Source organism: Dermochelys coriacea, chromosome 4 (assembly GCF_009764565.3).
Source record: "Dermochelys coriacea isolate rDerCor1 chromosome 4, rDerCor1.pri.v4, whole genome shotgun sequence".
Classification (NCBI taxonomy): Eukaryota; Metazoa; Chordata; order Testudines; family Dermochelyidae; genus Dermochelys; species Dermochelys coriacea.
The window spans coordinates 22,703,515-22,722,723 of record NC_050071.1 but is presented as its reverse complement, the minus strand read 5'-3'; the positions used below and the strand labels follow the sequence as shown (position 1 = coordinate 22,722,723).

At 40.1% G+C, this 19,209-nt stretch overlaps 1 protein-coding gene across 9 annotated transcripts in view; it reads right to left on the bottom strand.

Moving 5' to 3' along the window:
* CCSER1 (coiled-coil serine rich protein 1) overlaps positions 1-19,209 on the bottom strand; it is a 1,112,896-nt gene that overhangs the window by 529,181 nt on the left and 564,506 nt on the right. For all 9 annotated transcript variants that reach the window (XR_005292660.2, XM_043512606.1, XM_038400041.2 and 6 more), the window contains exon 7: positions 16,229-16,306. Coding sequence is in view for 8 of the 9 variants with exons in the window: in XM_043512606.1 (XP_043368541.1) it covers positions 16,229-16,306 (78 nt within the window). In the remaining variant the exon portion in view is untranslated. The remainder of the gene's footprint in view (positions 1-16,228; positions 16,307-19,209) is intronic.

The window sequence follows — 19,209 nt, the reverse complement described above, 5'->3', positions numbered from 1 at the left end:
CCTAATGCCCCTACTCTACTTGCGCTACATTGATATCTTCATCATCTGGACCCATGGAAAAGAAGCCCTTGAGGAATTGCACCATGATTTCAACAATTTCCATCCCACCATCAACCTCAGCCTGGACCAGTCCACACAAGAGATCGACTTCCTGGACACTACGGTGCTAATAAGCGATGGTCACAATACCCACATGCGGAAGTGAAGAAACAGATTGACAGAGCCAGAAGAGTACCCAGAAGTCACCTACTACAGGACAGGCCCAACAAAGAAAACAACAGAACGCCACTAGCCATCACCTTCAGCCCCCAACTAAAACCTCTCCAACGCATCATCAAGGATCTACAACCTATCCTGAAGGACGAGCCATCACTCTCACAGATCTTGGGAGACAGGCCAGTCCTTGCTGACAGACAGCCCCCCAATCTGAAGTAAATACTCAACAGCAACCACACACCACACAACAGAACCACTAACCCAGGAACCTATCCTTGCAACAAAGCCCGTTGCCATCTCTGTCCACATATCTATTCAGGGGACACCATCATAGGGCCTAATCACATCAGCCACACTATCAGAGGCTCGTTCACCTGCGCATCTACCAATGTGATAGATACCATCATGTGCCAGCAATGCCCCTCTGCCATGTACATTGGTCAAACTGGACAGTCTCTATGTAAAAGAATGAATGGACACAAATCAGGCGTCAAGAATTATAACATTCAAAGACCAGTTGGAGAACACTTCAATCTCTCGGGTCACTCGATTACAGACCTAAGAGTGGCTATCCTTCAGCAAAAAGGCTTCAAAAACAGACTCCAACGAGAGACTGCTGAACTGGAATTAATTTGCAAACTGAATACAATTAACTCTAGGCTTGAATAGAGACTGGGAATGGACGAGTCATTACACAAAGAAACTATTTCCCCATGTTATTTCTCCCTCCCACCCCACCCCACCCTCCACTGTTCCTCAGATATTCTTGTTAACAAATAGCCTACCTTGCTTGTCACCATGAAAGATTTTCCTCCTCCCCCCCACCCCCCCCCGCTGCTGGTGATGGCTTATCTTAAGTGATCACTCTCCTTACAGTGTGTATGATAAACCCATTGTTTCATGTTCTCTGTGTGTGTATATATATCCATCTCCCCTCTCTTTTTTCCACCAAATGCATCCGATGAAGTGAGCTGTAGCTCACGAAAGCTTATGCTCTAATAAATTTGTTAGTCTCTAAGGTGCCACAAGTACTCCTTTTCTTTTTCCAGAGTATAAAGGTTATTAATCCCATTACTTACTCCCTTAGCCAAGGTGTTACTGCTTGCTAAATTTTACACTATTTTATATAACAATTCATAACACAAACACACACACACACACACACACACACACACCCCATAATCAGATATCTGTATAAACAAAACACCACCACCAAGCTTTACAAAATATCTAGTCAATGCTCTATAAGATACTAGTGGAATAACCTAACACAGTGAGGCTCTGATCCCTTATGGTAGCATCCAGTGTCTCCAAACAAACAGTAATAAGAAAGGTTTCAGAGTAGCAGCCGTGTTAGTCTGTGTCCGCAAAAAACAAAGGAGTACTTATGGCACCTTAGAGACTAACAAATTTATTTGAGCATAAGCTTTCGTGAGCTATAGCTCACTTCATCAGATGCAATAAGAAAAACAAAACAAATAAAAAAAAAACACTCTCCTCACATCCCTGTTAATCTCATGCCAAATTATGAGGTTTAAAACATCTGATTTGTCAAGATTCCTAAAGCTCACACTCTTGGACTTTGACAGACTACTACTGGGAGCCAGTTTTAAAGATAGGAACCGTTAAACAAGAATGCTCTGCCACATGCCTCTGGATTTTATTTTGTGGACAGAAAGCAATTGCAATCTCTCCATTAGTACTGTTATAAATTATGGTCCATACTGCCAGGAAAGAGTTCAAGCTGATGATAATTTGGAAATTCCAATATAAATTCCTACTAGAAGCAAACAGGAAGGCATGGCAGAATTTGACACATATGTGGTGTGCTTACATCACTTCATAGGAAAATGTTTATGGTAACAATATGGTCAATTTATATTATAACTATAACATTAAAGTAATAGTAAATTACATTTTTTCATTAAACTATAGTTCTAAGTGCAAGTAACCATTTTCCTCCAACACACATTTGAATTCAGTAATAGTAAATATACTTGTGGCACCTTAGAGACTAACAAATTTGAGCATAAGCTGTAGCTCACGAAAGCTTTCTTGAGCTACAGCTTATGCTCAAATAAATTTTTTGGTCTCTAAGGTGCCACAAGTACTCCTTTTCTTTTTGTGAATACAGACCAACACGGCTGCTACTCTGAAACCAGTAAATATACTGTGTACTGTAAAAATAATGTCTACTGTTCTTACAGTATTAGTTATCACGTAAGTGCTGCAGGGTAGGGATGTACATTCCTTTGTGTTTGAATATTGGTTAACAAATGTTATTTTTAAATTGAGTTGAGAAGTGAATGATCTACACAGAAATCTCAAAAATAATCCATACTACAGCTGTGCGAGTTTGCCTGCATTTGTACAAAGCCAGAATATACTCAGATTTCTGGTTCATTAACCAGCCCACATGACACTGGATTCAACATCCATTTTTATATGCTTAGTACAGATTACTTGTGCACTAAATTAATAAAGAAACCCCACCAATTTAGTTAATCGGACTGATCTATTGGTTGCTGAAGTAAATAAAAAGACTTCCACTGACTTCACTGGGCTTTGTATTAGATGCACAACGAATGACTGTATTGGGGAACACCTGTATTATTCCTATAGACATGACTGGTTTACTGTACCTTTAAAAAAAAAAAACCAAAACCACACAATATCACACACAGACTATAGCCCAAAAGTCATAGCAACAGCTAGTAGAGTTGCCTCTCTACCTTTCCCAAAAATATTTGCAACAATCTCACTTGCTTATTTAATAATGTAAAAAAGCAACAAATACAAGACTTAACTGAAAGTTCTATAGGGCCCTTATCTTTTACAAAAAAATAGATACTGAAGAAAGGACTCCTACCGAGTCATCTCATGACATTTTGCAATGACATTTCATAGTGTGAATGGCTTGTGTGAAATACAGATGTTCTGACATTATCATATCTTGTGAATAAGCCCTTGAGATTCCCTCTTGTAGTGTTGCTATTCAGAGCAAATATGACAACATAAAAATATAAACAAACATCATTGAACAAGCTTTCCAATCACCCATTATTTGCCAGGTGGTCAAAACAGCAGCAACATAAAAATATAAATAAACATCATTGAACAAGCTTTCCAATCACCCATTATTTGCCAGGTGGTCAAAACAGCAGCTCTGATCTTGCTAATGTAGTAGTCCAGGAAAAGATCAGTGTCTTTCTGGACAGAGCTACATTCAGGAACTTCATCCTTTGGGGGTTAAAACATCCTGGTGTTAGCTGGACACTTGCCCAATTCTTAGTGCAATACAGATATTTCGCTCTTTAGAACAATCCTACACCATTGGGAGACATCCTTGGCCCAACTCAAGTCAATGGGATTTTGGTTATTGGTTTAAATGGGGCCAATATTTCACCCCATGTCCTTTATAATAATCCTAAATAAGTGATGGGGTAGTGGGATGTCCCAGAGTAGTTTTTTTTCAGATGACCATGTGCCTGTAACAGATTTACTCTACTCTGCACATCAGTCACTAGCTTGAAGAGATTCAAGGTGAAGGCAGGAGGAATCAGCCATAAACCTAATAAAAATACATTCTTTGAAAACTTAAGACACAGAAACATTAGTTTGAATAGCAAGTGCCTTCCAGGAAGCCTGAGGGAAAATATTTAGTCTTTGGCTTTATGACACGTTTTCAGGGGATTGTAATTCTACAGAATTTATGCCGTACTAAGCAGGAAGAAGCTTGTCCTATCTCCTTATCATAACATTAAGTGTCTGATAGCTCCCCTACCTTCAGGAAGGACTGCTGGATCTGGATGAATAGACTTTTCCTTAGTTTTTTAATTCCATTTTCCTCTTTCTTTGAGGAAGGCTCTGGAGAAGGAAACAAGAACTGGCCTTTTCCTAGATTTATCTAATGCTTATCCTCTAGGTGTGATCAGGGTCATTAAATTATTATAGTACAATGGTGCTCTCCATTAAAAGGTGGACTATTTCAAGTGCTCTAAAATCCACATGCTGACTCAGTTTACCTCAAAATTTGCTATACCTCAGAGGAGTGCTGGGCGTGTTGTTATTCCAAATGTAGGGTAACTTAAGTAAAGGATACAGCCCTCCCCTCCCCCTCAAAAGGGCAAAAAAACCAACAGCATTTTGCAAAGTCATCTTGCACTTCAATTTTTTTATTTTTTTTTGCGTGGGGGGCGGGAGGAGAAGAGAACGCACACCTGGAGCTCATACTATAGCTCTAATCCTTCTCAGCCTGACCTTGACTTATCAGCATTTAGCTCTGTTAGTGCTTGGCACACCCTACCCCTTTGGGGATGCAATACTGAAAAAAGTTCAAGGTTAACATTTGTAACTCCAGGTCAGGGCACGTGCAGCAAGACTAGGGCTCCGTTGAAGCAGGTGGGTTTCCGGGCATTTATCACAGTAATTGGGTAGATCAAGGTGACATGCTATGTTCATTTAAGCTGAACCTAATAATTTGTGATTTACTGAAGCATTTTCAGTAAGACATCCAGGCCCAGATTTCTGAAGATATTTAGACATTGTTCTGCTCGGCATTGCAAGAACTAAATGACTTAGGAGCATAAAGTTGTTTTCAACAGTGATTTAGACGCTTAGGAGTCCCTTTGAGATACTACAGTGATAAGCACAGTATCAAAACCTGTACAGAAAAGAGTAGGCATCATACCATTACGATCTGCAGGGCTGCTTTAGTGAACTATATACAATTTTGATTTTTCTCTGCCTTGCACAGGAAAGACCCACTGTATTAATTAAGTTGAAGAGCTTCATCAAATTAAGGAAGCCAAACTAACTTAAAAGAGATGAATAGCATATGCACACAAAGCCTGGGACAGAAGGGGGGGGGGGTCATATGCACTGTGAATCAGCAAATACTCATTCTATGTGGAAGCCTTACCCGTGAAAGCAAAATACAAACAGATTCCAAAACAGGAACAGGAAGTGAGACTCAATGGGGGAGAAACATGAGGGGGAGGGGAAGGGGTCTGGAGAGATGCAAGGTGGTCCTCTAAATTAGAAGGAGGGTCTGGAATAAGATAGCCTATCTAAATTTGCAGAAAAGGTTAAAAGTTAGATAAGAGGAAATACACATTGGCACATATTGTTTTAATCCTGTTTCTCTCTGCTTGCTAAGTTTCTATGAACAATTAAATCATACTTGTCTTTGATAAAGCAGTCATGAGTTAGTTAATTGCATACTCATCACAAGTTCCCAGAGAGGATTCCACAGCGGGACCCAAGCCCACTTGGGCCAGCTGGAATAAATTAGGTTGTGAAACAGGGGGTGCTGTAGCTCACTGATCCAGTCTAAAGTGGGGTGAACTGCAGGATACTACTCTGAGAGAAGTGTTGGTTGAGGCATGACACTTAGGACTCCTATGATCGCTCTCTGTTTCTCCATGGGCACTCCTAACACCTGCCTCACAGGGGTGTACAGAGGATAATTATTTTGTTTATGAGATGCTCCGATACTATGGTAAGGAGGTTTAGACATATAGATTCGAGTCAGAACGCTTCACAGACTTATTATAAGACGGGGCCCCTGCCACAATGAGTTCACAACCCAACTCAGGCTATGACTCCATACAAGTTTACCCTTGAGGTTCAGGAAAAACTGGGGTTAACAAACATTGGAAGTCTATGCAAAAATCAGTCAGATTTTAATGAATAGTATAAAGAAGCAGAGGGAGGGTACTGTGCACCAGAACTGAGAGGTTACCCCCAGCATAAAGATTGGCATTGAAGAAGCCACAAAGCAGAGTCTGTGGAAAGGAACAGATTAAAAACCGTGAAGAACAGAGGATACTGTGGTCTAAAAGGAGCAAGCGAGGAGTCAGTGGAATGGGGTGACTAATGTGAATGCTCAAGTCACTTTACTAGAAATTATTTCTATAGAAAGAGCAAAAACAGATGTTACTGTGCCTAGGTGATGTTCAGTTAAGGCAGAATGTTCAGGCAATGAAGCTTTGGGTTCACGAGTGACAGCCTTAGAAGGCTAAATCTGCCCCTGCTCAGTGGGCCAGACCACTGTGACTATTGATGAACATGCTTTTGGAGGAGAAAACATTGTTCCATTAAAAATGATCTCATTCAAGAATGTTCAACCAAATGCTTAAAACATAGACTGGATACTTCTAATTAACAAAGTGTAAATGCATTGTGTCATCAGGAATGGACTGTACTCTTAGTATAATACTGATTTGTGATTATCTCTATTAAATACATTAGAACAAGGGCTCATTCTTAACTAGATCCACAAAGCAATCAGTCAAAGCTATTTGAGCTATGTTATCCAGCACTCATGATTACTTCTGTATTGACTGTTCAAAATAATTCTGTTACAAAATATCAGCTTGGTTATTGGCCAGATGGAAAGTAAATCTCTGGATATAGATCTACATAAAAATGCCATTGGCTACCGAAGTATCACATGCTTTAGCACTTGGAAAGATTGTTAAATATAGCCAGTATCCAGGCTACAGCTCCCACAGAAATAGATTTGCAGAAAAAAAGAGCTAGAGGATGAATGGGAGAACTATTAGCCGAGTCCTACCCTCCCTTTCAGTAGCACTGCCGGGGATCGCTCACTTTCATTACTTGTGCTGCTGCCGTCATTTCTCACTCTCAGAATTAGCATCAAAAGTACTAATTACAGAAAGCAGAACACAGTAGTCTGGGATAATAAATGCTAAAGGAAATTCTCAGCTCCGTCGAAGTAGGACAGAGGATACAGGGATTTGTTTCTTAAATTCAAATGCCCAATTAGTAAAATAGGTTTAAGATTAAGGCTGCATCTCAAATGCAGTTTATTAACAACAACATTCACACTGTGGTAGCAACTACAAACCAGTCAGACTGGGACCCCATTGTACCAGGTGCTATACAAATATATAATAAATGACAGACTCAGCATTCTTTTCTTAAAGGCTCCGTCATTATACTCCAGCAGTACTTGAAAAATAAAAGGTTTCAGAGTAGCAGCCGTGTTAGTCTGTATTCGCAAAAAGAAAAGGAGTACTTGTGGCACCTTAGAGACTAACAAATTTATTAGAGCATAAGCTTTCGTGAGCTACAGCTCACTTCATCGGATGCATTTGGTGGAAAAAGCAGAGGAGAGATTTATATACACACACACAGAGAACATGAAACAATGGGTTTATCATACACACTGTAAGGAGAGTGATCACTTAAGATGAGCCATCACCAGCAGCAGGGGGGGGGAAGGAGGAAAACCTTTCATGGTGACAAGCAGGTAGGCTAATTCCAGCAGTTAACAAGAATATCAGAGGAACAGTGGGGGGTGGGGTGGGAGGGAGAAATACCATGGGGAAATTGTTTTACTTTGTGTAATGACTCATCCATTCCCAGTCTCTATTCAAGCCTAAGTTAATTGTATCCAGTTTGCAAATTAATTCCAATTCAGCAGTCTCTCGTTGGAGTCTGTTTTTGAAGCTTTTTTGTTGAAGTATAGCCACTCTTAGGTCTGTGATCGAGTGACCAGAGAGATTGAAGTGTTCTCCAACTGGTTTTTGAATGTTATAATTCTTGACGTCTGATTTGTGTCCATTCATTCTTTTACGTAGAGACTGTCCAGTTTGGCCAATGTACATGGCAGAGGGGCATTGCTGGCACATGATGGCATATATCACATTGGTAGATGCACAGGTGAACGAGCCTCTGATGGTGTGGCTGATGTGATTAGGCCCTATGATGGTATCCCCTGAATAGATATGTGGACAGAGTTGGCAACGGGCTTTGTTGCAAGGATAGGTTCCTGGGTTAGTGGTTCTGTTGTGTGGTGTGTGGTTGCTGGTGAGTATTTGCTTCAGATTGGGGGGCTGTCTGTAAGCAAGGACTGGTCTGTCTCCCAAGATCTGAGAGAGCGATGGCTCGTCCTTCAGGATAGGTTGTAGATCCTTGATGATGCGTTGGAGGGGTTTTAGTTGGGGGCTGAAGGTGATGGCTAGTGGCGTTCTGTTGTTTTCTTTGTTGGGCCTGTCCTGTAGTAGGTGACTTCTGGGTACTCTTCTGGCTCTGTCAATCTGTTTCTTCACTTCAGCAGGTGGGTACTGTAGTTGTAGGAATGCATGATAGAGATCTTGTAGGTGTTTGTCTCTGTCTGAGGGGTTGGAGCAAATGCGGTTATATCGTAGCGCTTGGCTGTAGACAATGGATCGAGTGGTATGATCTGGATGAAAGCTAGAGGCATGTAGGTAGGAATAGCGGTCAGTAGGTTTCCGATATAGGGTGGTGTTTATGTGACCATCGCTTATTAGCACCGTAGTGTCCAGGAAGTGGATCTCTTGTGTGGACTGGTCCAGGCTGAGGTTGATGGTGGGATGGAAATTGTTGAAATCATGGTGGAATTCCTCAAGAGCTTCTTTTCCATGGGTCCAGATGATGAAGATGTCATCAATGTAGCGCAAGTAGAGTAGGGGCATTAGGGAACGAGAGCTGAGGAAGCGTTGTTCTAAGTCAGCCATAAAAAGCACAAGAACAAATCCGCACAGACACACCCCTGGAGCCAGGACCTGGGGTATTCTATCTGCTACCCAAGATCCATAAACCTGGAAATCCTGGACGCCCCATCATCTCAGGCATTGGCACCCTGACAGCAGGATTGTCTGGCTATGTAGACTCCCTCCTCAGGCCCTTCGTTACCAGCACTCCCAGCTATCTTCGAGACACCACCGATTTCCTGAGGAAACTACAGTCCATTGGTGATCTTCCTAAAAACACCATCCTAGCCACTATGGATGTAGAAGCCCTCTACACCAACATTCCACACAAAGATGGACTACAAGCCGTCAGGAACAGTATCCCCGATACTGTCACGGCTAACCTGGTGGCAGAACTTTGTGACTTTGTCCTGACCCATAACTATTTCACATTTGGTGACAATGTATACCTTCAAATCAGCGGCACTGCGATGGGTACCCGCATGGCCCCACAGTATGCCAACATTTTTATGGCTGACTTAGAACAACGCTTCCTCAGCTCTCGTTCCCTAATGCCCCTACTCTACTTGCGCTACATTGATGACATCTTCATCATCTGGACCCATGGAAAAGAAGCTCTTGAGGAATTCCACCATGATTTCAACAATTTCCATCCCACCATCAACCTCAGCCTGGACCAGTCCACACAAGAGATCCACTTCCTGGACACTACGGTGCTAATAAGCGATGGTCACATAAACACCACCCTATATCGGAAACCTACTGACCGCTATTCCTACCTACATGCCTCTAGCTTTCATCCAGATCATACCACTCGATCCATTGTCTACAGCCAAGCGCTACGATATAACCGCATTTGCTCCAACCCCTCAGACAGAGACAAACACCTACAAGATCTCTATCATGCATTCCTACAACTACAGTACCCACCTGCTGAAGTGAAGAAACAGATTGACAGAGCCAGAAGAGTACCCAGAAGTCACCTACTACAGGACAGGCCCAACAAAGAAAACAACAGAACGCCACTAGCCATCACCTTCAGCCCCCAACTAAAACCCCTCCAACGCATCATCAAGGATCTACAACCTATCCTGAAGGACGAGCCATCGCTCTCTCAGATCTTGGGAGACAGACCAGTCCTTGCTTACAGACAGCCCCCCAATCTGAAGCAAATACTCAACAGCAACCACACACCACACAACAGAACCACTAACCCAGGAACCTATCCTTGCAACAAAGCCCGTTGCCAACTCTGTCCACATATCTATTCAGGGGATACCATCATAGGGCCTAATCACATCAGCCACACCATCAGACGCTCGTTCACCTGCGCATCTACCAATGTGATATATGCCATCATGTGCCAGCAATGCCCCTCTGCCATGTACATTGGCCAAACTGGACAGTCTCTACGTAAAAGAATGAATGGACACAAATCAGACGTCAAGAATTATAACATTCAAAAACCAGTTGGAGAACACTTCAATCTCTCTGGTCACTCGATCACAGACCTAAGAGTGGCTATACTTCAACAAAAAAGCTTCAAAAACAGACTCCAACGAGAGACTGCTGAATTGGAATTAATTTGCAAACTGGATACAATTAACTTAGGCTTGAATAGAGACTGGGAATGGATGAGTCATTACACAAAGTAAAACTATTTCCCCATGGTATTTCTCCCTCCCACCCCACCCCCCACTGTTCCTCTGATATTCTTGTTAACTGCTGGAATTAGCCTACCTGCTTGTCACCATGAAAGGTTTTCCTCCTTCCCCCCCCTGCTGCTGGTGATGGCTCATCTTAAGTGATCACTCTCCTTACAGTGTGTATGATAAACCCATTGTTTCATGTTCTCTGTGTGTGTGTATATAAATCTCTCCTCTGCTTTTTCCACCAAATGCATCCGATGAAGTGAGCTGTAGCTCACGAAAGCTTATGCTCTAATAAATTTGTTAGTCTCTAAGGTGCCACAAGTACTCCTTTTCTTTTTGAAAAATAAAAAAAAGTGTGTTTATAAGTGAGGATGGTGTCCTGTGCATGGTTACAACCAGGATTTTCCAGTAAAAGCTTGGTGTTAATGTATGGTTAACTATGTTGATTGATTACAAAGCATCTCCAAGATATTCCTGCCTGCAAATAGCCTTACATTCTTTAAAATGTACACTAGTGATAATTTCCTGACTTGTACCTTGTTTAGATAAAGTTTGAACCCAATGGTAGCGCCAATGACTCCTCATCATTATAGGTTATTGCACCACCACCCTATTTCAGACACGCTTAATAACTGGAAGGATACTGCAGAAAAGTTAAGAGACTCCCCAGCCAGCATGGATGGAAAGATACACATGGCACGTTCTGTGGGGTAATTTCTTTCAAAGGACCCCAAGTATCATGGAGGTTTGCCATTAGAATACAGAAGGAGGGAAAGGGCCATAGGCAGAAAAAGCAGTCAGTTTATCTCACCTCGGGGCACGGGGGCGGCGGGGGGAGAATATCATGTTACATATCTACCGGAAATCTAGGGAAAATAATTTCTCTCTGGTTGGTGGTTTCATCGGTGAGGAGTAGTATTTTTTTACATATCTGACATGATCATGCATTTGTGGCCACTCCAATTAAGGGACTGAGCATCCTCAACTCCCAGTGGACCACAACAGCCATTTAGCAGGTTGAGTAAGGAGGGAAAACTATCATGTCCTGAAAATACCACTAATGGTGCCTTGGAAGTTGATCTTAAGAGTTAATTTTTCATTAAAAAATCCTCCCTTTCCCCCTCCACACACACACCCCCCTACCTTCCTTGGATTGGTTTTCAAAATGCATGTACCCCCAAAAATGAAAACATTAGCTAGCTGGTTATTAAAAAGGAGTACTCGGTACACGAATAATACTATTCTTTAATAACAGCTTGAAACTAGTATGGATGTAACAATCTCATTCACATAGGCTGCTATTTAATCATTATAACGAAGGATGACCACTAGCATTGAGGTTATATAACAGTTGCCATTCTAACCTCCTCTGTTCAAGTTGTTCCTAACTTTCTACAACTTTCAACATTCAGAAAGAATTTTTTCCAGGATTAGGCCCTGATCCTACAAGACACTCCATATGCTTTGGATAGGACTATGCCTCTATCCAAAGGGGATTTTTCTTAGACACACCACACAAAAAAAGCTTAAGCAAAAAACCTTCAGCTGAAAATGAGAAAATGCAGAGGTTTATTTTTCATTGACAGGGAAAGTAACTTTTTTTTAAAAAAATCTTTAACTGTAGAAATAGCAGAGGATAGAAAGTGTCTAACTGAAAACTGGATTTGATTTGAATGAGATAAGATCTTTTGAAAACAGCACTGTCTGGAGGCATGTCTGAACAAGATTTTTATGCGAAATGCATAGTTCTAAAATACATAGCTACAGAATGCTGCTCTGCATGTAAGTGTGAGCCTTACCTAGCTATGTGAGGAAAAGTATACTGAAGACATGCACTGATTTGTTAGCCTTCTGGTTACTCTGCAAAGTTCTTCTTTCTTCCAGGCAAAAGCTGACTCTTCCATTACAGTAATGAGGTGAATGTCTTCAAATATATTAAATTTTTATTTACTCATTTTTTTTAAGAGGGGATTTCTTTTTTTTTTTTTTTTTAAACTGTGAATGGCCTTGGAGGATGGTTTATTTTATTTCTTGTTTTTATTCCAAGATTTTCATTTTAATTCTTGTGCAACATGTAGAACTACAAATAGATGCTGTATTCACTGAAATATCTCAAACCGATTACATCGAAGAAAAAAAATGGGTCCAGCTGCTGCCTCTCTCACTGAATTGGGAGTTGCCTCTGAGTCTTTCCAAATCCACGCTCGTATAATTTGGAGTTCACAGATGAACACAATCTGATATGTGGTAAATATAATGGCAAAGTGCTACAGGATCCATTATAGGTGGAAGCTGGGCCATAAATTAATCTGGGATGTTATGAATGGTAGGGGAAATGGCATAGCAGGGATTATTCTGGGAACGTTACCTCCAATTTTCCGGTGATTAAAATCATAACCTTAATGTTGCAACAACAGTCTTAACACCAACTTGCATTTATATAGCACTTAACCCAAAAGGCTCTGCATTACAACTATCAATTTTGCTTTAGTGTAGTTGGATAATCGGATTAGGATTATGGAATTGCTTTCTTTACCGAGCACTATAGATTTTCTCCCATAGAAGAGAAATACAAGGAAGACAATATAATTTCTAGGATAATCTCTGTATTGAAAGATCATGAGTAGTGATTTGGTTTAATTTCACAATCCAATGTAAAAGCTCAGTAGCATACAGAAGATCATTACCTAGCCCAAAGACTTAGTGCTTCTAACTCTGTTGTTTAGTTCTACCTCTGTTCTCTTCGGGGGGAGCAGAGAGGTGGGAGGGATTATGATCCCACTGGCCAGAGTAATACATTGCCTGTCATCAAAAGCCAATATTACATGCTGACAGTATTTGGAAAGGGCTATAGCTTGTAAAGCCACTCACTCACACTACTGCTGAAACAATATTGCTTTCTCTTGGAGTCAGTCAGGAAGCAATAACAGAAAAAAAACTGTTGCATTTTATATTACTTTATTTCTACTTAATGGCATTGGCTGAGAGATGTATTTGACTTTCTATTGTGCCTGACCTCAAAATGTACATGAATTCCAGAACAAAGTAGTTATCCGGTTTTCACAAGTGAATGGAAATGAAAAAAGGTGCCAGTGATAAATAGCTGCAGTCAAAACATGCTGATTTTATTGTGAATACCTTGTACCATTTTCACAGCATATAGCATAAAATGAAGTTACATTTAAGTCTACTTATTGGAACAACACTGGCTATTTGGCTCTTTTACATGCCAATCTTAGGTATTCAAACACCATCTTCTGTTAAAAGTTAATACTCTATAGTGTAATTGGCCTAAATCTTTTGGAGTCAGTGGAGCTCTGCTGATTGATATCAGCTGAGGATCTAGTCCTAAATGACTAGATTAACTGTTTAGGGCTAGATTCTCACCCTTACTCATGCTGAGTAGTACCTTGATATGCAAGTAGTTTCATTGATCTCAAGAGTATTGGGAAGGATTGATGAATTCAGTGGATCTATAACAGAATCTGGCCCTTGATGAGGAGTTTAACATTTAATACACTGAATTTTGTTTCTGCAATCTGGGTCCGATTCTTAGTCCTGACGCTGTGCCCTCAGCTCCAACACCACAAAGGCACTTAACACCACCTTAAACAAGCAGCTGTGGATTCCCCTCAGATTAGAGAGGATGTTAGTGGGAGGAGAGGGACAATGCCAGCAGGCTACTCCCATTGGTGCAGATTAGAGAAGCTGTTCAATGCAATAATCCGGGACTGTTTTGGGTCTCGGACACCAGGACAAGTTAAATGGAAAACTGACCCATCAGCTGCACCAAGCTTAGGATCTGTATGTGTGCGCGCTACTGTCCCAGTTTCCATTAAATCCTACTCCTTTGCAAAAAAAAAAAAAAAAAAAAAAAGAGTGGATGCAAACACAGTACAGTATTTTAGTGCTTTTTATGCAAACATATTTATACTCTCAAGGAAGTATTTGGCTTGTCAAGGCACAGCAAATCATATAACACATAGAAGAAGCAGTTCCACTTTCAGAATTCCAGCAAAAGCAACCATGTTTGAACCATTTTAGTCAACCATCAGCTCTCTCTCTAGCCCCTTCTTCTCCTGGTACCCTGAAGCCACTGTTCAAGTAACTCCTCAGTATATGTTCTTGAGTTTCATGCCCAAGCACAGTAAAGATCATTTGTGTTAAGGCTGTCATTCAGTCACCACCCTATTCACATGGCTGGGGCAACTCAAAATCAATTGCATCAAGGAGTCAATGTGTTTGACTAAGCAAAAACACCTACCCATTCTCACTTATTACATAATGGAAATCCATTCTCACTTATTACATAAATACACTCTCTCTGTGTCATGATAAAGGCTGCCCAAGTACTGCTTTCCAAAGCACCTTTAGCAACAATCAGCTGGATTTAGCTACAGAACTGTAGCAAAAACAACAAGGAGTCCTTGTGGTACCTTAGAGACTAACTAATTTATTTGGGCATAAGCTTTCGTGAGCTGAAACCCACTTCATCAGATGCCTGGAGTGGAACATACAGTAGCGAGGTATAAATATACAACATATGAAAAGATGTGAGTTGCCTTACCACGTGGGGGTTCAGTGCTAATGAGCTAATTCAATGGACAGCAGGATACCAGGGGGAAAAAATCACTTTTGTAGTGGAAATGAGAGTGGTCCATTTCAAACAGTTGACAAGAAGGTGTGAGTAACAGTAGCGGGAAATTAGTATAGGGGAAATTAGGTTTACGTTTTGTAATGACCTAACCACTCCCAGTCTTTATTCAGGCCTAATACGATGGTGTCCAGTTTGCAAATTAATTCCAGTTCTGCAGTTTCACATTAGTCTGTTTTTGAAGATTTTTTTTGTTGAAGAATTGCCACTTTTAGGTCTGTTACTGAGTGACCAGAGAGATTGAAGTGTTCTCCTACTAGTTTTTGAATGTTATGATTCCTGATGTCAGATGTGTGTCCATTTATTCTTTTGCATAGAGACTGTGCAGTTTGGCCAATGTACATGGCAGAGGGGCATTGCTAGCACATGATGGCATGCATCACATTGGTAGATGTGCAGGTCAACGAGCCCCTGATGGTGTGACTGATGTGGTATACCTCCCTACTGTATGTTCCACTCCATGCAACTGATGAATTGGCAATTAGCCCATGAAAGCTTATGCCCAAATAAATTTGTTAGTCTCTAAGGTGCCACAAGGACTCCTCGTTGTTTTTGCTGATACAGACTAACATGTCTACCATTCTGAGAACTGTAGCAGTTGACCCATGCTAGCCCCATTTCAGCAGCCTTCTTTCTAACGAGTTATTGGTTTGATTTCTTTACCACTTTTGACCCAATAGTACATTTACAAAGTAATATTTTAAAGTTACTTTCTTTCATAATTAAAGTTCCTGAGCATATTTAGTATCAGAATGATCTGATATCAGATTTAAGTGTTTTGCAATGGATCTACTGTAAAACTGTTTTCTGGCCAGAGGACTTAATGGTGATGGATTAGTAAATTGATGTACAAAAACATAAGTTACATTGAAACACAAAGTTAGCAGAAATCAAAGGAAAATATCAGAGATATCACATATAAACATGTCACAACCTTAGCAGACTGAAACAAAATCTTTTTTTTTGTTTTTGTTTTTCAAAGATGGTTTAGACCTCTAACCTTCATCAGAAGAAAAATAATCCTCCTACAATCAAAACATTTTATTTTCATAATGTCTTCTCAAGTGCATGCAATGATGTTATCAGCTTGCTGAGAAGACTGCTAAGATATCAGCTGGTATCAATTTAATAAAAGGAAAGTGCTATTAAGGGCACCTCACAGAAAACACAACATAATAAGCCAACAGTCATACAATATTTATTCTACAATGAATTCACTTTACCTTGAAAGGCACTGGCTCTTCAGTAAGTGGGCTAACAGGAAGTGAAGTGGTACTACTGGCAGGACTCATATCTGCACTCTGTAAGAAAAAACACATCAGTAGTAACATTTAAGTTTGGGACACAAACATATTGGGTTTTGCAGTTTAGCTACTTGATGCTGCTTCAATTTTTCATAAAGACAAATAAAAGAAGCAACACCTCATATGTTAAAACTAAATTACTAGCAAGCTATACTATATTCTCTGAAATGGGATAAGAATTTAAATACTTCATTTATGGATAAATCACTTCCCCATGCACACATTTTAACTTAAAGCCCAATAAAATTAATAAGCTATTAAGATATGCACACAGATATATGTTCATTTAGAGGAGAATATCAGGGAACTATTTGGAACAAATGCCCTGCCGGCATGCAGAACAAACCATGGTGGACAATCTGGAGTGATTGATTTTTTCTTAATTGCCAAGTCATCACAATTATAGAAAAAGTATATGAAGAATGTCAAGAAGGTTGGTATAAAGCACAGGAGTAACTAATAATATTGAAATATTGACTAGCTGTTAATTATTAAGTTTAGCGGTGACACTAACTTGGGGCATGCTGCTACAAGGAAAGGGTTAAAAAAAAAAAAAAAAAAACACTCACAGGAAACTAACCTGGACAAAAAAATACAAACAATATAAAGAATGCCTGAAAACAAACACACAAGCACTCAATGGAGAGGAAATATTTTAAAACTTTCATGTCACAAATAAAACTTTCAAAAGTAACAGACAGCACAGTAGACATGTTTGCATGTGTAGCCAAAGTGGCATTTGCTTTCTGCGCAATTCTACTGCATTGCAGAACAATTTGTATTTATTTTACTTATGCAATATGCCCATCATAGGGCCAGTTTTGTAGCTGGTATGAATCTGTAGCTCCATTGATCTAGCTTATACTTTCCAGGTGAACAATACTATACAGACATATACCATAATCAATCTAAACTGACACAATGTCACTAATAGCAATAACAACTCCTTGAGCAAAACCGAAAAACTTTCTGCTCACTCCCCCTCTAGAAGCTTAAGTAAATAAATATAACTGACTTTGCAACATACCCTGAAAGTCAGCAGAAACTAGCTCTTTCAGACCAGGCAAATTCAAATTGCAGGCCTTCCAATGAGAGTTTCCTGTCCCAAAAACATACAAAGATGAGGACCGCCAACCTGTGCGTTCCAAAATTATCTTAACTGCTAAAGGCATTACATCTTTAAATATAAATAAAGCCCAAACCATAAAGAACTTAACAACTCAAAACGCACCATCCTAACTTGCAGCTGGAAGTGAACTGAAAGCCAATGGAGCCTTTATAGAGCAGGCATAGTATGGTCTGTGGGAGAAACTTTAACAAAGCACAGACTGATAACTGCATTCTGCATGAGCTGCAGTTTCTGGGTAGTCTTAAAGTGTAGTCTAATGTAGGGTCAAAAAATATCAGAATGCTAGAGCTGCCTTCTCATGAACTTTTCCAACAATCTCAATCATTTTACACTGTGAGGAACTTTGGCCAATATCTCTACTAGTGTAAATTAAGTAATTTCAGTGGTGATATAGCAGTTCACAGCCACAGAGAATCAAGTGAAATAGTAAGTAACCAACAGTAGTTTCTTGAGCAATTAAGAAAACCCCCCAAAAAACCCCACCCCATTGCTTTGAACATCAGCTTGCCTTCCTGAAGGGAAGCATTTACAACCTAAAATGCCCAAACACTCGTTTCTTTCTTTGTGGCTGATAAATGTATATTTGTCAGAATCACTTATTACAGTGACGCTCTCAATGCGTATCCAGAACTTCTGTGAGAAATTATTCCAGAGAGGACTTCATATTGGACATCTCCTGTCCCACTTCTGTTCTCACAAAAACAGCCAACTAGCCTGAAACTAAATCAACTTATCTGTGAATTACCTAGACACAATTGGGTTCCCGTCCTAGCTCTTATCACAAACTTCTGATGTTATTTGAGCAAGACTGTTTTGTTTGTGAATGATGATAAACACTGTTTAATGTTAGTCAAGGTTGCTTTATTGCTTTCACCAATGAAGAATTAGGAAACACAAAGTTAAGGACTCAAAAGTGAAGTTGAGCACTCAGTTTAGGAAATACCTTAATGAAGGTTGCCTATGCAAACTTAATTTGGCCCCCTTGTTTGTATGCCATTAGTTACATGACCTCATTTCCCCTCTCTTCCCGCTCCCCCAAAACAGGAACCCTCATTCATTCAGTGCATGCGACAGATGTGCTATGTAGATGAATTGGGGTTGAGCAGTGAAGGAGTCTGTCTGTAGGACCCCTGACTTATTTGTTGAAGAAGCTGGAAAGTGTGCAATGAACAAAGGAGGGGATTGCAGGAAGAGTTAACACCAATTTCCCACATGATGCACAGCAAGTCACTTACACCAAACTTTTCACAGATAGTCTCTTCTGCACATAACTGAAGTCTGTATCATAATGTTTACAGGTAAAGCAGCTGAATTTAGGCTGTGTGAGCAACGTTCATTCTGCCATTTCCTAACTTCAGAGTACTTGACTTTGCAGCTTTTGAGTCATCTTCATAGGTCTATTTTTTAATGTTTTAACTGATTGATGAGAGCAACCTCTACTAATGTTTAACAAAGTTTTGTTTGTGAATTCCTTGATTTTAATACAAAGAAAAATGTTCACGTGTGCTATTTTAATAATAAAGCACTTACACATTTGTTCATCTTCAATGTATTTTGTATTATCGTGATCTCATGATTTCATCGCAGTGTCAAGTAATTAAACCGTATTCACACAAAGCTTTAAATGCAACTTCAGTTTTACTACATCTTCTAAGTTATTAATTATTACTACAGTAAAAGAAAACTGAGTAGGGACTCATTTGGTCACTTCCTGTGGGTACCCAGGGTTGTGAGGCACCTGACCACCCTCCAGCTTAAGTATAAGTAAGTC